The sequence below is a fragment of the Schistocerca cancellata genome, chromosome 2 (genome assembly GCF_023864275.1).
Source record: "Schistocerca cancellata isolate TAMUIC-IGC-003103 chromosome 2, iqSchCanc2.1, whole genome shotgun sequence".
NCBI classification, from domain to species: Eukaryota; Metazoa; Arthropoda; class Insecta; order Orthoptera; family Acrididae; genus Schistocerca; species Schistocerca cancellata.
The window spans coordinates 580,671,202-580,693,909 of NC_064627.1; the positions used below are offsets into that span (position 1 = coordinate 580,671,202).

Genomic DNA, 22,708 nt, shown 5'->3' on the forward strand with positions numbered 1-22,708 from the left:
CACTACTCGTCTTCACCAATTCCTTTCATCCTCCAGACCCTCTCTCCACTCATTCCTACCCATCAGCTTTGAACCTTTACAAAATTATACTACAAGCCCCTACGTATCGCTCACATGGGGATCATGGGACAAGCACACACAGAGGATTTCAAACAACATTCTTCCTGCGCTCCATATGTGGTGAATGGGACAGGAAGAAACCTTAATAATTGGTACAAAGGGACATATCCACTGCCATGCACTTCGTGGTGGTTTGCGGAGTATGGATGTACACATAAATGTAGAATTATCATCATCCCACTTTTGTTTTCATGCCTGTCTTCTTTTTTTTGTACTTAGTCTTGCTTTTTATTTTAGACATTTAAGATATTTCTGTGTGTGTTTTTATCCTCCACTAGAGATCCTTGCACCTTCTATCTGTGCCAATATAGAAAACTCTGGTTGCAACCAGTCCTTCCACAATGTCCTCTATCTGTTCATGTTCTTTAACTCATTAGCACTCATCAACCTAGTCCTTCATACTTAGGACCAACCCTCCTTCCCCTAGGTCTGCTGAAGCAATCCTCTTCCTTTTCAATCCAAAATTTGTATATGCCATATCCTAGATTGAAACCCTTGCCCTCCAGGCACTAGAGAAGCATGTTAAAATACCATCTCAAAAAGCTATCCAATATATTATAGTTGCCTCATATTCCTGCCTTGCCCCCCCCCCCCATCCCCCCTCCCCCCCACCACCACCACCACCACCACCACCACCACCACCACCACCACCACCACCAAATTCAGTCAGTCATGGTGTGCTTGTTAAAGACCTGCTCTCCCTCTCCAGGTACCTACAGTGAACACTTTTTGCCACCAACACTAGAAATCAGACTCAATTTCATGTGAATATAGAACTCTGGCTCATTCAACTTATTCTTCCATCTAACCACAATTCAGCTCCACCCCTCCGAATCATTCCCTGAAAACTTTCCGATGTCAAACCTTGCATCATTACTATTCCCCAAATCTCTTAACACTGAAACTAATGTCATATCTGCAGAAAGAGCCACCATCCACCAACTGTAAATTGATCCTGGCATTTAAGCTCTACTTGCTGAGAAATGCTCCACAACTGTGATTATCTCCCCTGAGTGTATCTTCCTTCTCTGCTTTAACAGTGCCTGCATGCCTACCTCCTACATAAGTCCTAAAATACATAAAACAAGCCAGCCTGGATGCTTCATAGGGGTCAGATACTGCACTTCCAGCCCAGCCCAGCCCCCCCCCCCCCAAAAAGACCTGTCTTTGTGGGCCAACACTGCTCGTCACTGTCATTGTCACCAGTGGACACTGCTTTTCCCAAAATTCGACTTAGCTCAAACTCATAATCATCTCCTGCTTATCATGACTTAGTAAGACCATAGGCACCTGTAGGGCACTATCCAATGCCAACCTATTCATAGGCCATCTAGGCCCACATTTCTCAACCCTTTTTTTTTTCCTTTGGGGCACATCAATGTATGTTTCCAACTGTCATCACACCACTACATGTGATTTTTTTCCTTACACGCAAAGAAGCAAACAAACACAAAATACATGCAATATTTTTTAAATAAACAAACAACTATGAGAAGCAAATTTTAAAAATTTGTAAGACTATTTAATAGGAACATATGAATATAAACATAATGTATGCAATAAAATAAATTATTTTTTTGTCAACATCATAAATATTAACAGACATAAAAATTAAAACTAATGATATATTTGGACCTGGCAGTTTTTGCAAAACAGATCTTTGCATGGACGAACCCTTGACAGAGACAATCTCATCTTGCCATTCACATTGAGGAGGAGACACCTTAATAATATTTTATATTATTCAATGTAGAGAATCCAGACTTGCACAAGTAGGACCTAGAGGACAGTGAAAGAGATATTGCTTTATTTCTGATCACCAGACATTCTCTTTGACTTGAGATAGAAAAAAAAAATCAGGAGCATTTTCTTTAAATTTCTAACTAAGGACTGTATACAACAGCATTTCAATAAGTTGCTTTTTTCAGAGGAATTTAACTCTGTTTTGGATACATTTTTCTCATTAGGTGCAATCAACTGCACCCAGCCAGTAGTTGAGATCAAGGGAAAGTATTTGGATATCCCTTCTTGGAACTCAGATAGGTGCTCTTTTATGTGTTCCTTAATCCCCCCCTTTCTGTATTCAACTCACTTGATGCTGGAAAAGCAGTTAGATATCCCCTCTTAGAGAGAGATCCAAAAGATGCAATGAGTGGTTATTACTGAACAGTTTTTATTCTGCACCAAAGTTAGAAACCCCTTTATATTTCCTGTCATTTCAGCAGCACTATCTGTTTATACAATGCAATATACTAGAGTCCATTGTCTTGAAAGAAACTCTCAACAGCAGCAAATATATCAGTTGCAGTGGTGGTTGTTTTTTCTCAGTTTTCGACAAAATAGGCATTGCTCACTAATTTCTGAGCCACAAACAAATCTCACAAATAATAATAATTGAGTTTGTTCAGAAATGTCAGTGCTTTCATCTAACTGTAGACCAAATTACATGTTCATTACATTATCTTGAATATCAGCTGGCATGTTGACAATGCGCCTGTGAGTTGTATCATTTGACAAGAGGTACTTTTGAAAACTGTTCAACTACTTCCAGTCCCAACATAACAGCAACAATTTATTTACATTTGTTAAAACAGTTCCCTGGCATTCATTTCAGAAATTCAGAATAGTGCTAAAAGAGCTTTATCTGAGGACTTTATTTTTTCCCATCATGACATAAAATGCTTGAATTGAAGTATACAGACTTTGAAAACACTCTCGCATGTTTTTGAGAGACGCTTTGGTGGTTCTGTTCCAAATGTCTCTTCAGCTTATTAGGTACTATAGACTGATTTGACAATTCTGTGCCTCATATCAAACATTTCAGTGCAGGCTTGTCCCCCTTGCCTGCTCACATAAATCAGAAATAAATAGATTCTTCTTTATAGTAGCAGTTCTACAGGACCTTGCTTGATCCTGGTTTTGTTTTTCTGGTTAGCAGATGCGAAGATGGCACAGTTTTTGTGGTTTTTTTTATGATTGTAGTGTATTCATCTGCACTCCCTTCACATGTAGAAGAGCTGTTGATGTCTAAGGCTTTCTTTTTCCTTTTGTCAAATCTGTCCATGAAGAAAAGAGTGCACTAACAACTAGGAAACACAAAAACCTACCAAAACTAGTATAAAATTGTACTGAGCAGTGAAACAAAACAGACGTGACAACTGATTAACAAAAAATTAAACAACTGGCTGAAAGAAAGCTTGACCACCCAGGCTACCGAGCATGCCGTGCATTACTGTGTGCTCAACTCAATGGTTGCTTCACAGACCATGCCATCTGGATCCTTCCCACTAACACCAGGCTTCCAAGACTGTGCAGGTGGGTCCCTAGAACGTATCTGTCGTTCCCATAATGTCCCTGCTCTCAACTTTCTTTAATCGCTGTCTTCCACCTGTCCTGTCACCTTCCCTGCTACCAATCCAGCCTATTACATACATATTACCCTCCTAGTTTACCTGCATAATCCTGCCTGATTTTCTGCATGTCATCTCTTCATTTTCCCCCCAAGCACAGCTCTCCTGATGCTGCACATAGTGGACAGCCATCCTCTCCTGACCACATCCCTGAACACAATCACAGGCAGCACAACAGCATCTTTCCCTCAGCCACCCAACTATCCCTCCCTCTCTCTTCCCAGTGCCTCTTCTGTGCCCCACTATCCACTCCAGCTGACATTGCTGGAGGTGATAGTGCCTGTGTGTGTGTGTGTGTGTGTGTGTAAGGACTATCACGTTTGTCTTGTCATACAGGAGATGCAAAATCACACGTACAACCAGAGTCACACAAAACCAGGATTGGAGCATTAAATCATGAAGCATCTAATTTCAGTATAATTCATCTAGTACAAAAAACTACTAAACAAAATATGAAAGTACTGACCTTTGAGCGATGAACTATCTATAAGAGGCTGAGGCACTTGTTTTCCATCAGGACTTGTGACATCAATACCAAAGAATGGCTGAAAATAATTGCATTTTAGTGAGTTGACAAAATTTCGGTCACAAAAGAATGACTTGTTAAGTTGCTCAAGGAAAATTAAACATCTGTGCGGTCAGCTTGAAGTTAATCAACAACAACAGAGATATTAACAGAAGATTTAAATGGTTGATAGAACTGTATCACCTCCAATAGTGAAAGCTTAAGCTCCTGCAACCATCAAGATAAAGAGAGAGGGAGCAAACCATCAGTAACAGAATTTTCCTATCAGTATTCAGCTGCAATGGTTTAGGAAAACCTTCATCCAAATCAGAACAACAAGATGAGTATTTTAGCACTCCTTTTCACGAATATCAGCCCTGCATTTTAACCGTTGGGTCATATTGTTCACTGCTTTTCGTAAGAATTAAGAAGTAAAACACAAATTCTTATCTAATTAATTCTGAGTTGTAAAGACTACAATTTTTAATCTAAGTGTAATATTTTCGTAAGTTCCAATTTTTTTCCCAACATTTGCACCATCATCAGATAGAAGGCCTCTGTTCACTAAAAAAGAGTTGCAGAAAAAAAGCAATTCCACCTGAGGGTCGTGTAAGCATTAAAATACATTATGACTATAGCATCAGAAAATACAGTCTTTGGCATGATAGGATTATCAGCTTATCGAACAAGAAATCTGCAACAGATTTTTTCATAAGACAGATCCGCAAATAAAATAAATTACTGGGTTCTAATCACATCTGTGAGCATACTTTCATCGACATCTCTCATATTTAAAAAAAGAATTAAAAAAACCAGCATATATTCTCTTTTATATGCTTTAATATGTTTTAAACAAAGATTAACTAACATGGCACCACAGTTCTATACAAAACACTGTATTTGAGAACATTCTGGTCCTCTGAGATCTATGTCATAAGACATAATGAGAATGTGTTCAGTTTCATTTATTTGTCAGTTGCCTGCACCACCCCAATTATCACTCATCTGCAGTTACCATTTTATAATTAAATTTTCGATACAATTCCCAGTTCCGCAACAAATACTATTTATTAATACACAGACAGGATATGAGAAGGCTCTCAGAATACTAAAAAAAGTGTTTTACTCTGCTAAATTTACAGATGTTATCACGTTCTTCAATACTATTTTCCTCTGTAGTTCATCTTCCATGAAACGTGTTAGTGTCTAGTAAGTTAAAAGATAAAATAGGAAAGACATATACTGTAGACTTAACATTTCTATCCTGCACTATGCTGCAAAGCAAATTCTTTAGGTGCAGAACTCTTAACCTCTTGGTTCATCCCTATGAAATCCCCAAACCACCTTCCCTACCCTATGGCTCCTACCCTTGTAACCGCTCCCGATGTAAAATCTGTCCCATGCACCCTCCCACCACCAACTACTCCAGTTCTGTAACCCGGAAGGTGTACACGATCAAAGGCAGAGCTACGTGTGAAACCACCCATGTGATTTACCAACTGACCTGCCTACACTGTGAAGCCTTCTATGTGGGAATGACCAGCAACAAACTGTCCATTCGCATGAACAGACACAGGCAGACAGTGTTTGTTGGTAATGAGGATCACTCTGTGGCTAAACAAGCCTTGGTGCACAGCCAGCACATCGGGGCACAGTGTTACACTGTGTGGGTTATCTGGATACTTCCCACTGACAACAGCCTGTCAGAACTGCGGAGATGGGAACTTGCCCTTCAATATATTCTCTCTTCCCATAACCCCCCAGGCCTCAACCTCCGTTAATTTCAAGTTGCCGCCCCTTGTACCACACCTGTCATTCAACAACATCTTTGCCTCTCTACTTCCGCCTCGACTGACATCTCTGTCCAACCTCTTTGCATTTAGATATGTCTGCTTGTGTCTGTATATGTGCGGATGGATGTGTGTGTGTGTGTGTGTGTGTGTGTGTGTGTGTGTGTGTGTGTGTGTGTGTGTGTGTGTGTGTGTGTGTATGTGGAATGTTTCCCTAACTGCTCTAAGAATTCAAACCCAAACGTAAACTAAAAGAAACTATGAATGATGTAACTGACACTTGTATTTTGATCTTCACCAATGAAGGAGGGGGGGAGAGACCGAAGGAGGGGGGGAGAGACCGAAGGAGGGGGGGTATACCCGTCCTTTTTCTTCCCCCTAAGGTAACTCTTTCTTCTCCCGGGATTGCAATGAATCCTTACCCTCTCCCTTAAAACCCACATCCTTTCGTCTTTCCCTCTCCTTCCCTCTTTCCTGATGAAGCAACCTTGGGCTGCAAAAGCTTGAAATTTGTGTGTATATTTGTGTGTTTTTCATTGTGTCTATCAACATACCATCGCTTTCTCGTTTGGTAAGTTAACAGCATCTTTGTTTTTTATATATGTTTTTTACATATATTTTCCCACATGGAATGTTTCCCTAACTGCTCTAAGAATTCAAACCCAAACGTAAACTAAAAGAAATTATGAATGATGTAACTGACACTTGGATTTTGATCTTCACCAATGATCAAGAATGACATACTGAAATGTAAAGAGACTTAACCACAAAACTTACCCTCTTATTCAGATCATCATTTTTCAGGTGGAAAAATTCATCAACTGGTATTTTCTTTCTTCCAGCACCACACCCTAATACACTTGATCTGAAACATAACGAATTTTCCTATATCTTGATTAACATTGAAATTTCTACAAGTAACATACAGTGCAGCAAAAATTCGAAAGCAATTTTGATGTTTGAATAATGTAAATAAGGAGAAAGGGGTATTGGGGGCTAGATAGAGGTTGGGGGTGGGGACTAAAGAGGGAGAGGGAGACTGAAGGGGGGGAGAAAGGAAGAAGAAAGGCCGAAGGGGGGGGGGTGAGAGAGGCCGAAGGGGGGGGGGGTTGAGAGAGGCCGAAGGGGGGGGGGGTTGAGAGAGGCCGAAGGGGGGGGGGGTTGAGAGGGGCCGAAGGGGGGGGGGGTTGAGAGGGGCCGAAGGGGGGGGGGTTGAGAGGGGCCGAAGGGGGGGGGGGGTTGAGAGGGGCCGAAGGGGGGGTGAGAGGGGCCGAAGGGGGGGGGGGGTTGAGAGGGGCCGAAGGGGGGGGGGTGAGAGGGGCCGAAGGGGGGGTGAGAGGGGCCGAAGGGGGGGGTGAGAGGGGCGAAGGGGGGGGTGAGAGGGGCCGAAGGGGGGGTGAGAGGGGCCGAAGGGGGGGTGAGAGGGCCGAAGGGGGGGTGAGAGGGGCGAAGGGGGGGTGAGAGGGGCCGAAGGAGGGGGGAGAGAGACCGAAGGAGGGGGGGGAGAGGCCGAAGGATGGGAGAGAGACCGGAGAGGGGGGAGGGAGACCGGAGAGGGGGGAGGGAGACCGGAGAGGGGGGAGGGAGACCGGAGAGGGGGGAGGGAGACCGGAGAGGGGGGAGGGAGACCGGAGAGGGGGGAGGGAGACCGGAGAGGGGGGAGGGAGACCGGAGAGGGGGGAGGGAGACCGGAGAGGGGGGAGGGAGACCGGAGAGGGGGGAGGGAGACCGGAGAGGGGGGAGGGAGACCGGAGAGGGGGGAGGGAGACCGGAGAGGGGGGAGGGAGACCGGAGAGGGGGGAGGGAGACCGGAGAGGGGGGAGGGAGACCGGAGAGGGGGGAGGGAGACCGGAGAGGGGGGAGGGAGACCGGAGAGGGGGGAGGGAGACCGGAGAGGGGGGAGGGAGACCGGAGAGGGGGGAGGGAGACCGGAGAGGGGGGAGGGAGACCGGAGAGGGGGGAGGGAGACCGGAGAAGGGGGAGGGAGACCGGAGAGGGGGGAGGGAGACTGGAGAGGGGGGAGGGAGACTGGAGAGGGGGGAGGGAGACTGGAGAGGGGGGAGGGAGACTGGAGAGGGGGGAGGGAGACTGGAGAGGGGGGAGGGAGACTGGAAAGGGGGGAGGGAGACTGGAAAGGGGGGGAGACTGGAGAGGGGACTGGAGAGGAGGGAGAGGGAGACTGAAGTGGGAGAGGGGGAGGGAGAATGAAGAGGGAGAGGGGGAGGGAGAATGAAGAGGGAGAGGGGGAGGGAGAATGAAGATGGAGAGGGGGTGGGGGATGGAGAGGGGGGGAGGGAAACTGAAGAGGGAGCGGGGAGGGGGAGGGAGACTGAAGAGGGGGAGGGGGAGGGAGACTGAAGAGGGAGTGGGGAGGGGGAGGGAGACTGAAGAGGGAGTGTGGAGGGGGAGGGAGACTAAAGAGGGGGAGGGGGAGGGAGACTGAAGAGGGGGAGGGGGAGGGAGACTGAAGAGGGGGAGGGGGAGGGAGACTGAAGAGGGGGAGGGGGAGGGAGACTGAAGAGGGGGAGGGGGAGGTAGACTGAAGAGGGGGAGGGGGAGGGAGACTGAAGAGGGGGAGGGGGAGGGAGACTGAAGAGGGGGAGGGAGACTGGGGAGGGGGAGGGGGAAGGAGGGAGAGGGGGAGTGAGAGGGGGAGTGAGAGGGGGAGTGAGAGGGGGAGTGAGAGGGGGAGTGAGAGGGGGAGTGAGAGGGGGAGGGAGGGGGACTGGGGAGGGGAGAGAGAGGAGGAAGGAGAGGGGGAGGGGGTGAGAGGGAGAGAGGGGGTGGGGAGAGAGGGGGGAGGGGTATGGGAGAGAGAGAGAGCAGGCTGAGGGAACAAAGGACTGGAGGATAGGGGGTAAAGGAATGCTGGAAAAAGAAGATTTGATAGGACAGGAAACCCAAAGAAAAGTGTCCCCACACATCAACAGATTAAAATTCAAGTGATCAGCTGTCAAATTTTTCCACAGAAATGTAAGGTTTCAAAGCAGTTCTAATAAGCAGTGAGAGCTCATGACCAGGATGTATAAGCGGACAAGGAAAAAAAATGGCCGGATTTTTCCCGGTTAAAAATTCACTTTCTCCTCGCTGAAAATACACTTTTTTCCATGTTAAGTGACAGTATACTTGTCCCTGGAACTGTAAAACTTAGCAATCCATCGAATCATTATGCTTTTATACACCGGTGTAGAATTTCATAGCACTTTACAAAACGAAACTTTGGGGGAAAAGCACGTTTTTGGAAGGATCTGTGATGTGCAGCAACATGTAAACTGCATATTTTCTTATTACGAAAGTATAAATTCGAATTCGACCAAACACCTCATGTTACTTTCCGAAGTACTGAAATCGAGATTGCGATGCTGTTTTGTAAGCCAGTCATGGCCCATGTAACGTGATCTCGCTAGCCGATGACAGCAAATATTAAGAGCATAAGACACGTGATGTAGTCAGTCAATAGCAACATCACTGTTAAGTAGCTCGAACACACAAACAGGAAAAGTTAATGGTTTAAATTAATACACATAGTGCTGCTACAAGAAATAATAAGCTGCAAGATAATCTAAGCTTTCACATATAATGTTTATCTTTTATGCGCATGTTACACTTTAAGATACATCACACAAATGTGCCAGTAAAAGTTTTAATAAGGACATAAATCTCTGATCATCTGGTCTTGAAATTCTTCTAATGGTCATCCTCAAAGACGACGTTACAAATAGGTTTGTGTAAGCAGTGGCCAGAGAGCACCAGGTAACAGGTGTCACCGCCCTTGCGCAGCTACGATGACGCAGGAAGTCCGTATGTTCGTACATGTAAAACATTAAAAGAGCTTACATTATGTCATAAAAGAAACAAGACATCAGAGGACACTCCAAGAACATCGGAATTTCATGAACCATACTAATATGCATAATTTGCCTCAAAGTGCACATTCATATGTCCAGATTTGGATACAAATTTTCTTGGAGTACCGGTACTGTATTATCTCGTGTTTGGTTCTTTATTATAGTATAATGCCATATGTACTAGAAGATGAAAATGTGCACTTGAAATTCAGTGAACAGTTGAAACTAGCCAATAGTGTGGAATTGATCACTTCATTTCAAATAACGGAACTGCCTCAGCAGAAAAGATTAATAAAAGCCAAATTTCTTTAGCAAACAAAACTTCATTGTTCTGCAAGGCAATTAATGCTTGTCTGTCAGAATAGTGGAAATAAAATAAAATCTGAAACTAATAACTTATTTTAGACTTCCTTAATCATGTGAATGTATTTAATTCACTTGATAGCTCCCGGCCACAGAAATCCGTTTCGTTTTCATTTGATGTGAGAGCAATAAACGAAGAGGAAACAGCAAAATCACTAAATGTAAACACAGGTCATGTGGAGACCACCCACCTCACCACAACTCAGACTGTGTATGTGTATCAGTCCTGGATATACAATACTTCCGAACTGGGGCAATACTAAATGGTGGAGCTGTAAATAAAAATAGTACCAATAGTGTGGTTTCTCTAGCTGATTATGTGTATTTTGTCACTGTCTGCTAGATAAAACGAAATAGGTCTCTAATATTGCAGCAATTTTAATACTCACCAAATAAACGAGACTCTTTTGGAAAAAATTGTCATTTTTTTGATACGACAGAATATAATTCACGAAGTACCAATATCAAATGCCTATTAGGATTGTTGTTGTTGTCGTCTTCAGTCCTGAGACTGGTTTGATGCAGCTCTCCATGCTACTCTATCCTGTGCAAGCTGCTTCATCTCCCAGCACGTACTGCAGCCTACATCCTTCTGAATCTGCTTAGTGTATTCATCTCTTGGTCTCCCTCTATGGTTTTTACCCGCCATGCTGCCCTCCAATACTAAATGATCCCATGATGCCTCTGAACAGATCCTACCAACCGATCCCTTCTTCTAGTCAAGTTGTGCCACAAAACCTCTTCTCCCCAATTTTATTCAATACCTCCTCATTAATAATGTGATCTACAGGTCTAATCTTCAGCATTCTTCTGTAGCACAACATTTTGAAAGCTTCTATTCTCTTCTTGTCCAAACTACCTATTAGGACTACTACAAGCAAAAAGCTTTATGTTCGGAAATAGATTCACATTTCAGTCATATGATCCAGCTTCTCAAGCACAAGATTGAAAAGTAGTAGTGCGAAATTTTTATATATATTTGGTATCGTCATATCCTTCCATAATTTGTCTGATGTCCCCATTTCTTCTACTTCCTCATCCTAACAATCTTGTCCTCCCTAATTCTGTAACTACTCCTGCCAATGCCAAAACTTATTCGTTGGTTAAATTCGCTAACCCTGCCACAATCACCAGTTTAGTTACCCCGCATTTATTCTCCGGTTAGGCATTATTACCTGGTTCGTACAACGCATTTTCTACACTTCTCCCAGAATAGATCTTGAGCACCTGCTAGTCGGGGACTGTAAAACTGGTCCTTAGTAGTGTAGCGGTCGGGCCAAAAACTTTGTCATAATTTCATTTTCTTGGATACACCAAGAAGATAACACGTAATCTTTCTATTAGTCACTTATTTCCACTCTGGCAGTCTGAATCTTTGGCTTTTGCTAGTAATTATAAAAACGCTGATCATTCGCAAACCCAGTCAGCCTCATAAACACACAGCAACTGGCATTTCTAGATGCAACGAGGATTCCCCAGGCAGAGACGTCGCATACCTCATACATCCAAAAATCAGCTTATGATTCATGGATACCAACTTAGAATGTGTTCAAAAATGTTCAAAAACCAAGAGGGATGCGTTTCAAAATCATATGAATAATCAATAGACCTACTTGCGCTGGATGCTAGGCACTTTGTGAAACAAGGTTTTTTACACAAGAATATGAATTTGCCCCCCACCATCCCCCTACGAAATTGCCACCTGGGGCAGATACCCCATTTTGCCCCCACCCCTAGATCCGGGCCTGATGTGCATGTGTGAATCTGGCAGCTTGGGCGCTGTAGTAAAAATTTTCTGCATAGCATCTGGCTGCTTCGTGCTTATACAGCTAACAGCCAAACTTCTGTAGCCAAAAGTGGGTGAAGGTACTACTCATATGCGACTCAACTGCGCACGCGCAAGAGCCTGCTCGTAACTGCTCAAATGGAGCTAATGTAAACAGCTGTGACAGCATGCTCATCGGAGACAATTTGTTGTTCTTAAGCATTGCGTAGTCTTCCTAAAGCCTTTGAAACATTTTGCTGTTGGCAGATGTATGTATGAGTACTGTGTTTTGTTGTTGTATATGGCGCATTTCCTTTGCAACTTAAGTTTTATTTTCATTCACACCAGTCAGAATTATAAAATTCTAACTGAAAACTATAACAATGAAAAATTCCCGTGACTTTCCCAGTTTTCTCTCGGATGAAAAAATTCCCAGGATTTTCCCGGATCTCCCAGGTCATGAACATCCTGATAACACATACAGAAAAGAAGTTAAAATTCTAAACTGACAGAAGGGAAATGTCTGAGGACAATCTTAAAGTGGATTTAGAATGTGTGTGTTTGTTTCATTTCAGGGTGCAAAAACCACTAGGACATACGCATCCATGTCAGAACTGTAGAACACGAAGACGAAGAGAAGAGTTAAAAATGACTACATGGTAATCCCAATCGACGGAAGAGAATGCAGCTAAAAACAGACGTGGAGAAAGGTCTATAAAATACGCCATAAAGAAACGGAGGTCATGAACTAAAATTTAATTGGTCATCGCCATATTGCTAGAATGGATAAAAAAGTAAAATGCCGTTGACAGCCCATGCGTCGTTTTCTAAAACAACTGATAACTCAGATGGCAAACACAAATGAGAACATAAATGGTTAAAATAAGGGCATTCCATCAGGAAATTGTGGACCTTCAATGGTTGAATGCAATGAGTAAAAAGTAGTGGGGGAGCACCACTTAACAAATGGCGATGGCTAAAAAGACAGTGTCTGATACGTAACCTAGCTAAAATGATCTCCTCATAGTGAGAGGGCTGAGAGGAGGTCATTCAAACCGCTGGGAGAGCCTTAATAACCCGGAGCTTATTTCTATAAATGGAGGACCAATGGTGATGCCAAAGTGGCAGCACCTGCTGACAGACAGCAACACAGAGATCATTGGAGGGAATGTAAGAAACAGGGGGCTGAGGTATGAGGACTGCAGCCTTGGTAGCAGCATCAGCAGCCTCTTTTCCTGTCAGACTGACGTGACCAGGAACCCACATAAACATCACAGTGGCTCCATGAACAGCGCGCAAGTGACAGCTTTCCTGGACCCGTTGCATAAAGGGATGTACGGTGTACAGCACACAGAGAGTTTGAAGGGTACAGAGAGTCTGAGCAGATCAAGAAATTGGAAAGCCTGTGGCACCGGATGTACTGAATGGCTAGATACAGGATGAACAGCTCTGCTGTAAATACTGAGTAGTGTTCCGGAAGGTGATACTGAAAAACTTCGGTGCCCCATGACAAAGGCACACCCTACACCATGGTCAGTCCGAGAGCCATCAATGTACACAAATGTATTATTGCGATCTTCCATGCGAAGTTTGTGAAACGGAAGGCAATACAGCAAGGGTGGAGTAGTGTCCTTAGGAAGCAAATGAAGGCAAAGGTGAACACAGGCTGCTGCACAAAGCCAAGGTGGGGAAGGATTCACATCCACAGGGAAAGCTGTGAGTTGCATGAAGTCAAGCTGCTGGGGCAAGAGCCAAAAGCGAACTACAGGAGGTAACACAAAAGAGGGACCTGCCCCATACAAGCGGTCAAATGAGTCACTGAAGAAGGTGGCATAGGATGGGTGGCCATGCTTGGCGGGCAAATGGCATGCATATTTGCTGAGGAGAAAGTCAAGGTGGTAGGACAGTGGTAGTTTGGCAGCTGCTGCATACAGACTCGCAACTGGTCTAGTGTAAAAGGCACCAGTGTAGAGTGGCTTTCCTACAAGTAGGTGATTGTCGTCCTGGAATCTGAGAGACCTGCCCTTCCTTTTTATCCTCCCTCCCCCCTTTCCCCTCCCAACCAACACACAACCTAATCCTCTTGCTTCCCCAGCACTAATGGTTTCAGAAGTTTAGGGAGGTTTATGGCAACTCACACAATGTTTGAACTTCTAGCAAAAATTTTCTCCTCCTCAATTTAAGTACTTACCAGCCATTCTATCCCATAATTTTATAATTTTCTCATGGGGATTTTGCTATTACCAGGCACACTGCATAAACGGTACAGCTGTTTCACTCTAGTATGATGATGCGATATTTAAAGCAACATTTGAGTCTATGGTGGATTTACTAAGTAACCTCAGAGTCTTCCAATATTCTCAAATCCATTTCTCTTATTTCTTTTATAATAAACACAGTTATTTCATCTACTGCAATCGTCAATTCCCATATTAATCTAAACATTGAAGATTGGAAAGACTGGCTAGAATTTTCACCCAAAGGTAACACAAACGTCATTTTGACAGATTGCTACTAACCTTATAGCGGAGCTGTTGAGTCGCAGGTCAGCAGGTATGATGATAAGTTCGGGATCAGTTTTTAGTTGGTTGATGTAAGGTTAGCTTGCATTTTGAGGAATTTGGGGAATGATGGTGAGGCAAGATTAGAGGTTAGGAAATCCTGGAAAGTTAACAGGGGGTGATTTTAGGGCAGTGTGGGTGGATCAATGTTGGATGGAGGAGTGAATTGAGTCAGACAGAGTTAAACATTGGTCTTTGGTTGAGTCTGGTACGGCTGATGGTGATTCAACATGTACACTATATGGTGAGTAGCAAACTGTGCTTTTCATAATACAGTATTGCCAATATTCCATCCTGGATTTTCCATTGTTTGATAAACATTATTTTGTTTGTGGAATCGTTCATCTTTATAAACCTGGTATTAAGTCTGCAGACCAAGAACTTTAAAATTGGGTTTTGAGAACAACCGATGCCAATGCTTACCTTTTCAGGTAATGCACTATTGTAACAGTTAAAATAATATGATATAAAACTTAATGGTATGCACTGCTGCAAAACATTGTCATAGATAGTGTACTATGGAAACAAAGTACAAAATTAATAAGAAATTCTCACAACTTCAAGGAAACTCACCCTACTGTTATTTCTGCATCTCCACTAATACCAGAAAATCCAGATGCATCTGATCCATTCTTAACTTGTGATTCATTGGTTGGAAAGTCCCCAAACATCCTTTTCCATGACTTTTCATCTGCCAGCAATTTGTCCTGCAGCTGGTCTAAAAAAAATCCACAGGCACATATAAGCAAAATAAACAACAACATGGATGAACAAGCACATGCACTCTTTTCAGAAATTTATAACTATTTGATTTGAAAATGAAGAAATCTGGCAGGCTCACATTCACAATATAAATATGGACTGACCTTGACAGTTTTAATTCAATGGAACATGGGAACCGAAAAATCACAAGAATGGCAAACAATATAGTTCAGAACTCTGTTATACATTTAAGTCATTAGTCAAGATATGTTAGAGGTTGTCAGAGTTTTAAACTTATTCAGAGGGGGGCCAGCTTTATCTTTTTTTGATTGTATGTGAATATTACTTCCAACAGTTTCTTGCACAATATTTTATTAAAAAGAAAATTTTTATCTTTCCAGCAAATATCTAAATTAAATTTCTTTTAATCTAAATTAAGATTCTTTTAAACAATAGAAAATACTAGATGGAGCAACAATAACACGCACATGCATGCATGTGCCCACTGTCATCACAGTGTGGATGTTAACAAACAAGTAAAATAAATCAGATTGTGTTATTGTGTTACAGCAAAATGTACAAAAAAATATTAAAAGAACCCCAAAATGAAAACTTATTTCTCCTTGGCTGCACAGAACCAGCATGCTGGAGGGAGACACCTTTTCATATGTTTAGGTATGAGGCAGGATTCTGGACCCCAACAACAGGACCATTACACACTGGGGATATCGCACTGCGTCACAGCAGTGATCGCAAAATCCTGGCTGCCATTCTGGCCAGTTTAACTCCTATGTGGTCAGCCACCCAGCATTCAATGTGCCTTTTTGAGTATTTTATAGGTGTACATGGGAATTCTCAATACTTCTCAGTTACAACCAATAGTCTGCTCAATTTCTTCCGTCTGTTAACTGAGAGTTTCTCCTTTATTGCATTTAGAGTCCTGTGTTTTTGTTGGATGCAAGATTTTTCTTGTGCAAATCTTATCCCTGACAACTATTTTAATATTCATATCCAACATAGTGTTCCTTTTCATTTCATACATTATTTACATTCGTGGACTACCTATGATGTCAGAATGAGATTTTCACTCTGCAGCGGAGTGTGCGCTGATATGAAACTTCCTGGCAGATTAAAATTGTGTGCCGGGATGAGACTCGAACTCGGGACCTTTGCCTTTCGCGGGCAAGTGCTCTACCAACTGAGCTACCCAAGCACGAATCACGCCCGGTCCTCACAGCTTTACTTCTGCCAGTATCTCATCTCCTACCTTCCAAACTTTACAGAAGCTCTCCCGCGAAACTTGCAGAATTAGCAGGCTGTGGCTAAGCCATGTCTCCGCAATATCCTTTCTTTCAGGAGTGCTAGTTCTGCAAGTTTCGCGGGAGAGCTTCTGTAAAGTTTGGTAGGTAGGAGGCGAGGAACAGGCAGAAGTAAAGCTGTGAGGACGGGGCATGAGTTGTGCTTGGGTAGCTCAGTTGGTAGAGCAGTTGACCGCGAAAGGCAAAGGTCCCGAGTTCGAGTCTCGGCCCGGCACACAGTTTTAATCTGTCAGGAAGTTTCATATCAGCGCACACTCCGCTGCAGAGTGAAAATCTCATTCTGGAAACATCCCCCAGGCTGTGGCTAAGCCATGTCTCAGAAATATCCTTTCTTTCAGGAGTTCTGCAAGTTTCGCGGGAGAGCATCTGTAAAATTTGGAAGGTAGGAGATGAGGTACTGGCAGAAGTAAAGCTGTGAGGACAGAGTGTGAGTCGTGCTTGGGTAGCTCAGTTGGTAGAGCACTTGCCCGCGAAAGGCAAAGGTCCCGAGTTCGAGTCTCGGCCCGGCACACAGTTTTAATCTGCCAGGAAGTTACCTATGATGTACCTACAATCCTCTTCAGTGTTAGTAGCAGCTCTCATGGGAAAAACCCGGAAATATTTTCCCTAATTATTTCCTTTACGCTTGGTTCACTAAGTCGTGATTTTTTTTTTTAATTTTTGGGATTCTTATGTTGTGGATTATTGGAAGTCTTTCCTGTACAACATATGCTAATAATTGTCTCATAGTTGTCCCTTATATTGAACCACGTGCTGTCTGCCATTAGGTTATTTCTCATGAACAGATCCAGTAGATTTCTAGACTGAAAAGCTTTGATATTTGGTTTGTTGTTAACAAACATGTATTAAAATCACCCATCACAATCAGATTTTGATAGACGAAAACTCTGACTTCCTGAGTAACTTTGAAGCCTATGCAGCCTTTCGAATATTATACTTAGGGCAAACATACTTTGAACATGCTGTACTTTGTCTCTTTCAGTTCCATGGACAATTTGATTACACTTTCACTAACAAATTGCAAGCACCGATGTCATTTTTCAAAAATTTTGCTGCCTGACAGGAGAGTTGTAGTTCAGTCCGAGATTTTTCACCCAATTTTCTTCCAATTTGTTTCACTTAAACCTGAAGCAGGAGATTCCTCCAAACCTCTTCAGTTTTCCATGAACTTTCAGAATTGCACCCGCATGAGGACTTCTTGCCAAGATATTTTAGCTGACAATCATTCAACCATCTTCTGATGAGGGTTTTGCACTGTAAATTGTTAGCTCACATTGCTAACCTTACTCCAAAAATTTGGCATGTAGATTCAGGCACAGAGACAGTTGCTATGTAAGTGACCTCTGTCGTGTTTAGTGCCCTCTTTGAATACTGATCCATCTACAGCACGCAGGCTAATGTACAGTGGTGATAATACATCTACATCTATACTCTGCCACCACGAGATGCATGGCAGAGGGGGTATCCCACTGTACCAGTTATTAGCGTTTCCTCCCGTTTCATTCACGTATGGAGCACGGGAGAATGATTGACTGAATGCCTTTGTGCATGCAGTAATTATTCTAATCTTATCCTCACAATCCCTATGTGAGCGATACGTAAGGGGTTTTCCTACAGTAATCATTTAAAGCTAGTTCTTGAAATTTTGTTAATAGATTTTCTCAGGATGGTTTATGTCTATCTTCAAGAGTCTTCCAATTCAGTTCCTTCAGTATCTCTCTGACACTCTCTCATAGATTAAACAAACCAGTGAGCATTCATGCTGGCCTTCTCTGTATACATTCAATATCCCCTCTATCAGTGCTGTTTATATATTTATTTATTTACACGTCAAGTTCCATAGGACCAAATTGAGGAGCAAATCTCCAAGGTCATGGAACATGTCGGTACATGAAATTACAACATAAAAGTAATAACAGATAAATATAAAATGTTTATGAACCCAAAAAAAGTCAACCAATAAGTTTAAGTAAACGCAATCAACACTACAACAAGAATCAGATTAATTTTTCAAGGAACTCCTCGACAGAATAGAAGGAGTGATCCATGAGGAAACTCTTCAGTTTCGATTTGAAAGCACGTGGATTACTGCTAAGATTTTTTAATTCGAGTGGGAGCTTATTGAAAATGGATGCAGCAGTATACTGCACACCTTTTTGCACAAGAGTTAAGGAAGTCCGATCCAAATGCAGGTTTGATTTCTGCCGAGTATTAACTGCGTGAAAGCTGCTTATTCTTGGGAATAAGCTAATACTGTTAACAAGAAATAACAGTAAATATACCCAGACTCGTGGACAGGGGTCGACAAGACATTCATGAGCTTACACAACTTACTGCCCGAACCATCTATTTCTGAGCCAAAAATACCCTTTTGCAATGGGAAGAGTTACGCCAAAATATGATACCAAATGACAATAGCGAATGAAAATAAGCAACGTAGACTAATTTCCGTGTCGAGCGATCACTCACTTCAGGTACTGTTTGAATAGTAAAAATGGCAATATTAAGTCTTTGAACTAGCTCCAGAAAGTGGGCTTTCCACAACAGATTACTATCTATCTGAACACCTAGAAATTTGAACTGTTCAGTTTCACTAATCTTATGCCTATTCTGCAAAATTAAAACATCAGGTTTTGTTGAATCGTGAGTTGGAAATTGTAAAAACTTAGTCTCACTGTGATTTAGCGTTAGTTTATTTTCTACAAGCAATAAACTTAGGTCATGAACTACACTATTTGAAACTGAGCCAATGTTGCATACAATATTCTCTACTACCAAGCTAATGTCATCAGCAAAAAGAAATATTTTAGAGTTACCCGTAATACTAGAGGGCATATGATTTATATAAGTAAGGAATAGGAGTGACCCCAACACTGATCCATGGGGTTCCCCCCACTTCACTGTCCCCACTCGGACCCCACATCACAGCCACTGTAATGACATTTTGCTGTCTGTTGCTGAAGTGAGAGATGAACCAATTGTGAGTTACTCCCCGTAGTCCACAATAGTCCAGGTTCTGGAGCAATATTTTGTGATCAACACAACGCCTTAGATAAATCAAAAATTATGCCTAGTGTTTGAAACCTTTTGTTTAACCCATCCAGTAGCTCAAGAGAAAAGAGAATATAGCATTTTCAGTTGTTAAATGACTTCTAAAGACAAACTGTACATTTGATAGCAAATCGTGTGATATAAAATGGTCAATTATCCTTGCATACACAGCCTTTTCAATAACTTTAGCGAACACTGATGGGATAGAAACAGGTCTAAAATTGTCTACATTATCCCTTTCTCCCTTTTTATAAAGCGGCACAGTACTTTAATATTCTGCTAGGTACTCCACCATAACCATGAGAATCCTTAGTCTTCAGTGATTTAATTATTGACTCCACCTCCCCCTTGTCTGCATCACAGAGGAGTATTTCAGACATCACTCTCAGAAAGGCATTTGCCAAGAAAGTTATACGATTTCCTTTAGAAACTAAATTTTTATTTAATTCACCAGCAATGCTCAGAAAATGATTGTTAAATACTGTACATATATCTGATTTATCAGTGACAGAAATATTTTTACTATGAACTGACTTAATATCGTCAACCCTGTGCTGCTGACCAGACACTTCCTTCACAACTGACCATATCATTTTAATTTTATCCTGTGAATTAGCTATTCTATTTGCATACCACATACTCTTTGCCTTCCTGATATTTTTAAGCACCCTACAATTGAATAGAATTGGGGAGAAAAGAAATTTATGGCACAACTTGACTAAAAGAAGGGATCGGTTGGTACGACATATTCTGAGACATCAAGGGATCACCAATTTGGTATTGGAGGGTAAAATCGTAGAGGAAGACCAAGAGATGAATACAGTAAACAAATTCAGAAGGCAGTAGGTACTGCGAGATGAAGAAGCTTGCACTGGGTAGAGTAGCATGGAGAGCTGCATCAAATCAGCCTCTGGAGTGAAGACCACAACAACAACAACAACACCAACACCAACACCATTTGTAATGGGCTACTGTAGCCTGATTGTGACTACTTCTAACATTTTGATATAATTCTCGCTTTGTTCTACATGATATTCTTAACCCACTAGTGAGCCACCCGAGCTGCCTATTAGTGCTAGTACCCCATTTAGAGCATTCTACTGGAAAGCAACTCTCAAAGAGCATGAGAAATGTGTTAAGGAAAGCATTATCTTTATCATCTACGTTATCGGCACTATAAACATCCTGCCACTCTTGTTCCTTGACAATGTTTAAAAAACTATCTACTGCCGATGGATTAACTTTCCTATATAGTTTATAATTATGTGTGACATTTGTTTTAATACAAAAGCCTTTTAGTGTTAAAATTTGTGCATCATGGTCTGAAAGGCCATTTACCCTTTTATTAACAGAATGCCCATCTAGTAATGACAAATTAATAAAAATATTGTCTATGGCTGTGCTACTATTCCCCTGCACCCTAGTTGGAAAAAACACAGTCTGCATGAGATTGTATGAATTCAGGGGATCTACCAACATCCTTTTTCTTGCACCATCATAAATAAAATTTATATTGAAGTCATCACACAGAACTAATTTCTGGTACTTCCTAGATTGAGCAGAAATGCTCTGAAGTCAGAGTTAGGGAACCCATAAAGAATAACAATTAGAAGTTTAGTTTCACTGAAGTCAACTGCCCCTTCGCAACATTCACATATCTGTTCAGTGCAGCGCCATGTTACATCTATGGACTCAAATGGAATACTGTTTTTTTTTTATATACATAGCCACTCCCCCACTCAGCAAGGAACTCCTTGAAAAACAGCCAGTTGATATGTATCCTGGTAAAGGAAGCCTCTGAATTGTCAAATTATTTAAGTGCTGCTCCAATATAACAATAATTTCAGAGTCACCATCGATAAGCAGTTCACCAACTTTATCTCTAATACCTCTTATATTTTGATGAAATATGCAAATTCCTTCTCTGCTTAGAAACATTACATAATCTGAAGGTGAGCCCTTAGTTAGAGGAACTTCCTTTAAGCAGGTATACCTATCAGCTGACATCATTCTAAAAAGGGTGCAGCTCGAACACCAACTACTACAGGATTTTTTCCATGAGTATCACACCATCACCCACTACAATGTCACCTATAACCTTTGCCAGCCTCCCCTTCCCATACCTATTGAGGTGCAGGCCATGCCTAGTGAAACCCTATCTACTGATAGACCCAACTGGCACCACTGAAATATGACCCATGCCCTCTGCCATCAGCACCCCCTCTAGCCCCATGTTAACGCGCCTAACAGCCGCATTAAGATGAGGCCGATCATGATGCTGAAACAGTTGCACGAAATGCATATTAGTGCCACCAGGTTGAGTAGCTATCTTTACCAGATCAACACCTACATCATATTCCCCATCCCTATAAAGACTGTTCTAAGACTGTTCTCTGCTCCACCCACTATCACTACCTGTTCCTCCTCTGTAAAATTCCTACATAACTCCCCTATGCTGTCAGTCACCTGAGCCAACCCGGCACTAGACTTCACAATGCTGGCGACCTGGTACTCACTCCCCAACACTTCCTGCAACTGCTGGCCCACACCTCTACCATGCGAACTACCTAGCAGCAGAACCTTCTTTCTGTTAGACTTTGCAACTGACCTAGGCCTTGTAACTGCTGAGGACTGCTGCATGTTCTCTACATCTACAGCTACAAGAGGCTCCTATCCACTCAACTCCGACAGTTGGTCAAATCTATTGCATATACACGAAGTGTAACTGTCTGAATACCACCTCCTCCTAGCTGCCTTCTAGCCAACTGCCCGTTCCCATTCCCCACCACCCTTCACCCTCCTCAACCTGTCTAGTTCCTCCTCTGCGCATTGTAACTGCACCTGAAGGGCATAGATCATATGCTCCTGCTCTTCTAGCAACGTGTTTCTACTACAGATTCTGCATTCCCAGGCCAGGATCTCGCTAGAATGCCCATTGGCTTCCCACTCCATTCCCCCAATGAAAATACTTTGAACAAATCCCACACTGTAACCCACTACTCATAAACCTGTGACACAGCCCACACTTCTCACTCATGGTTGAATTTTACAGTTACTGAAAAAAACTATACGTCTACATTAACCAAGTTCAGTTACACCAGTAGAACTATTTATAGGACTAACAATGCGGTCTCAAAATTCTGTCTATTAAGAAAGCAACTACTTGTATTAACACTACTACATCACAGCTAATACTAATACCAATAAAACTTCACAAAATTATTAGCTAAAACAAAAATTCATGCAGCTACTGGAACACTCAACGAAGCCAAAA

General features: G+C 42.4%; 1 protein-coding gene and 1 non-coding gene across 2 annotated transcripts in view; one reads left to right on the plus strand and one right to left on the minus strand.

Annotated features, from left to right (window-relative positions):
• The window catches only part of LOC126162188 (uncharacterized), a 319,012-nt gene that overhangs the window by 181,895 nt on the left and 114,409 nt on the right, over positions 1–22,708 (minus strand). Inside the window, exons 6-8 of the mRNA XM_049918515.1 lie at positions 14,936–15,080; positions 6,603–6,690; positions 3,997–4,075 (exon numbers count right to left, since the gene is read on the minus strand). Coding sequence (XP_049774472.1) covers positions 3,997–4,075; positions 6,603–6,690; positions 14,936–15,080 — 312 coding nt within the window. The remainder of the gene's footprint in view (positions 1–3,996; positions 4,076–6,602; positions 6,691–14,935; positions 15,081–22,708) is intronic.
• On the plus strand, positions 16,819–16,893 carry Trnas-cga (transfer RNA serine (anticodon CGA)). Its single transcript has one exon. It is a non-coding gene; the product is annotated as a tRNA-Ser (tRNA).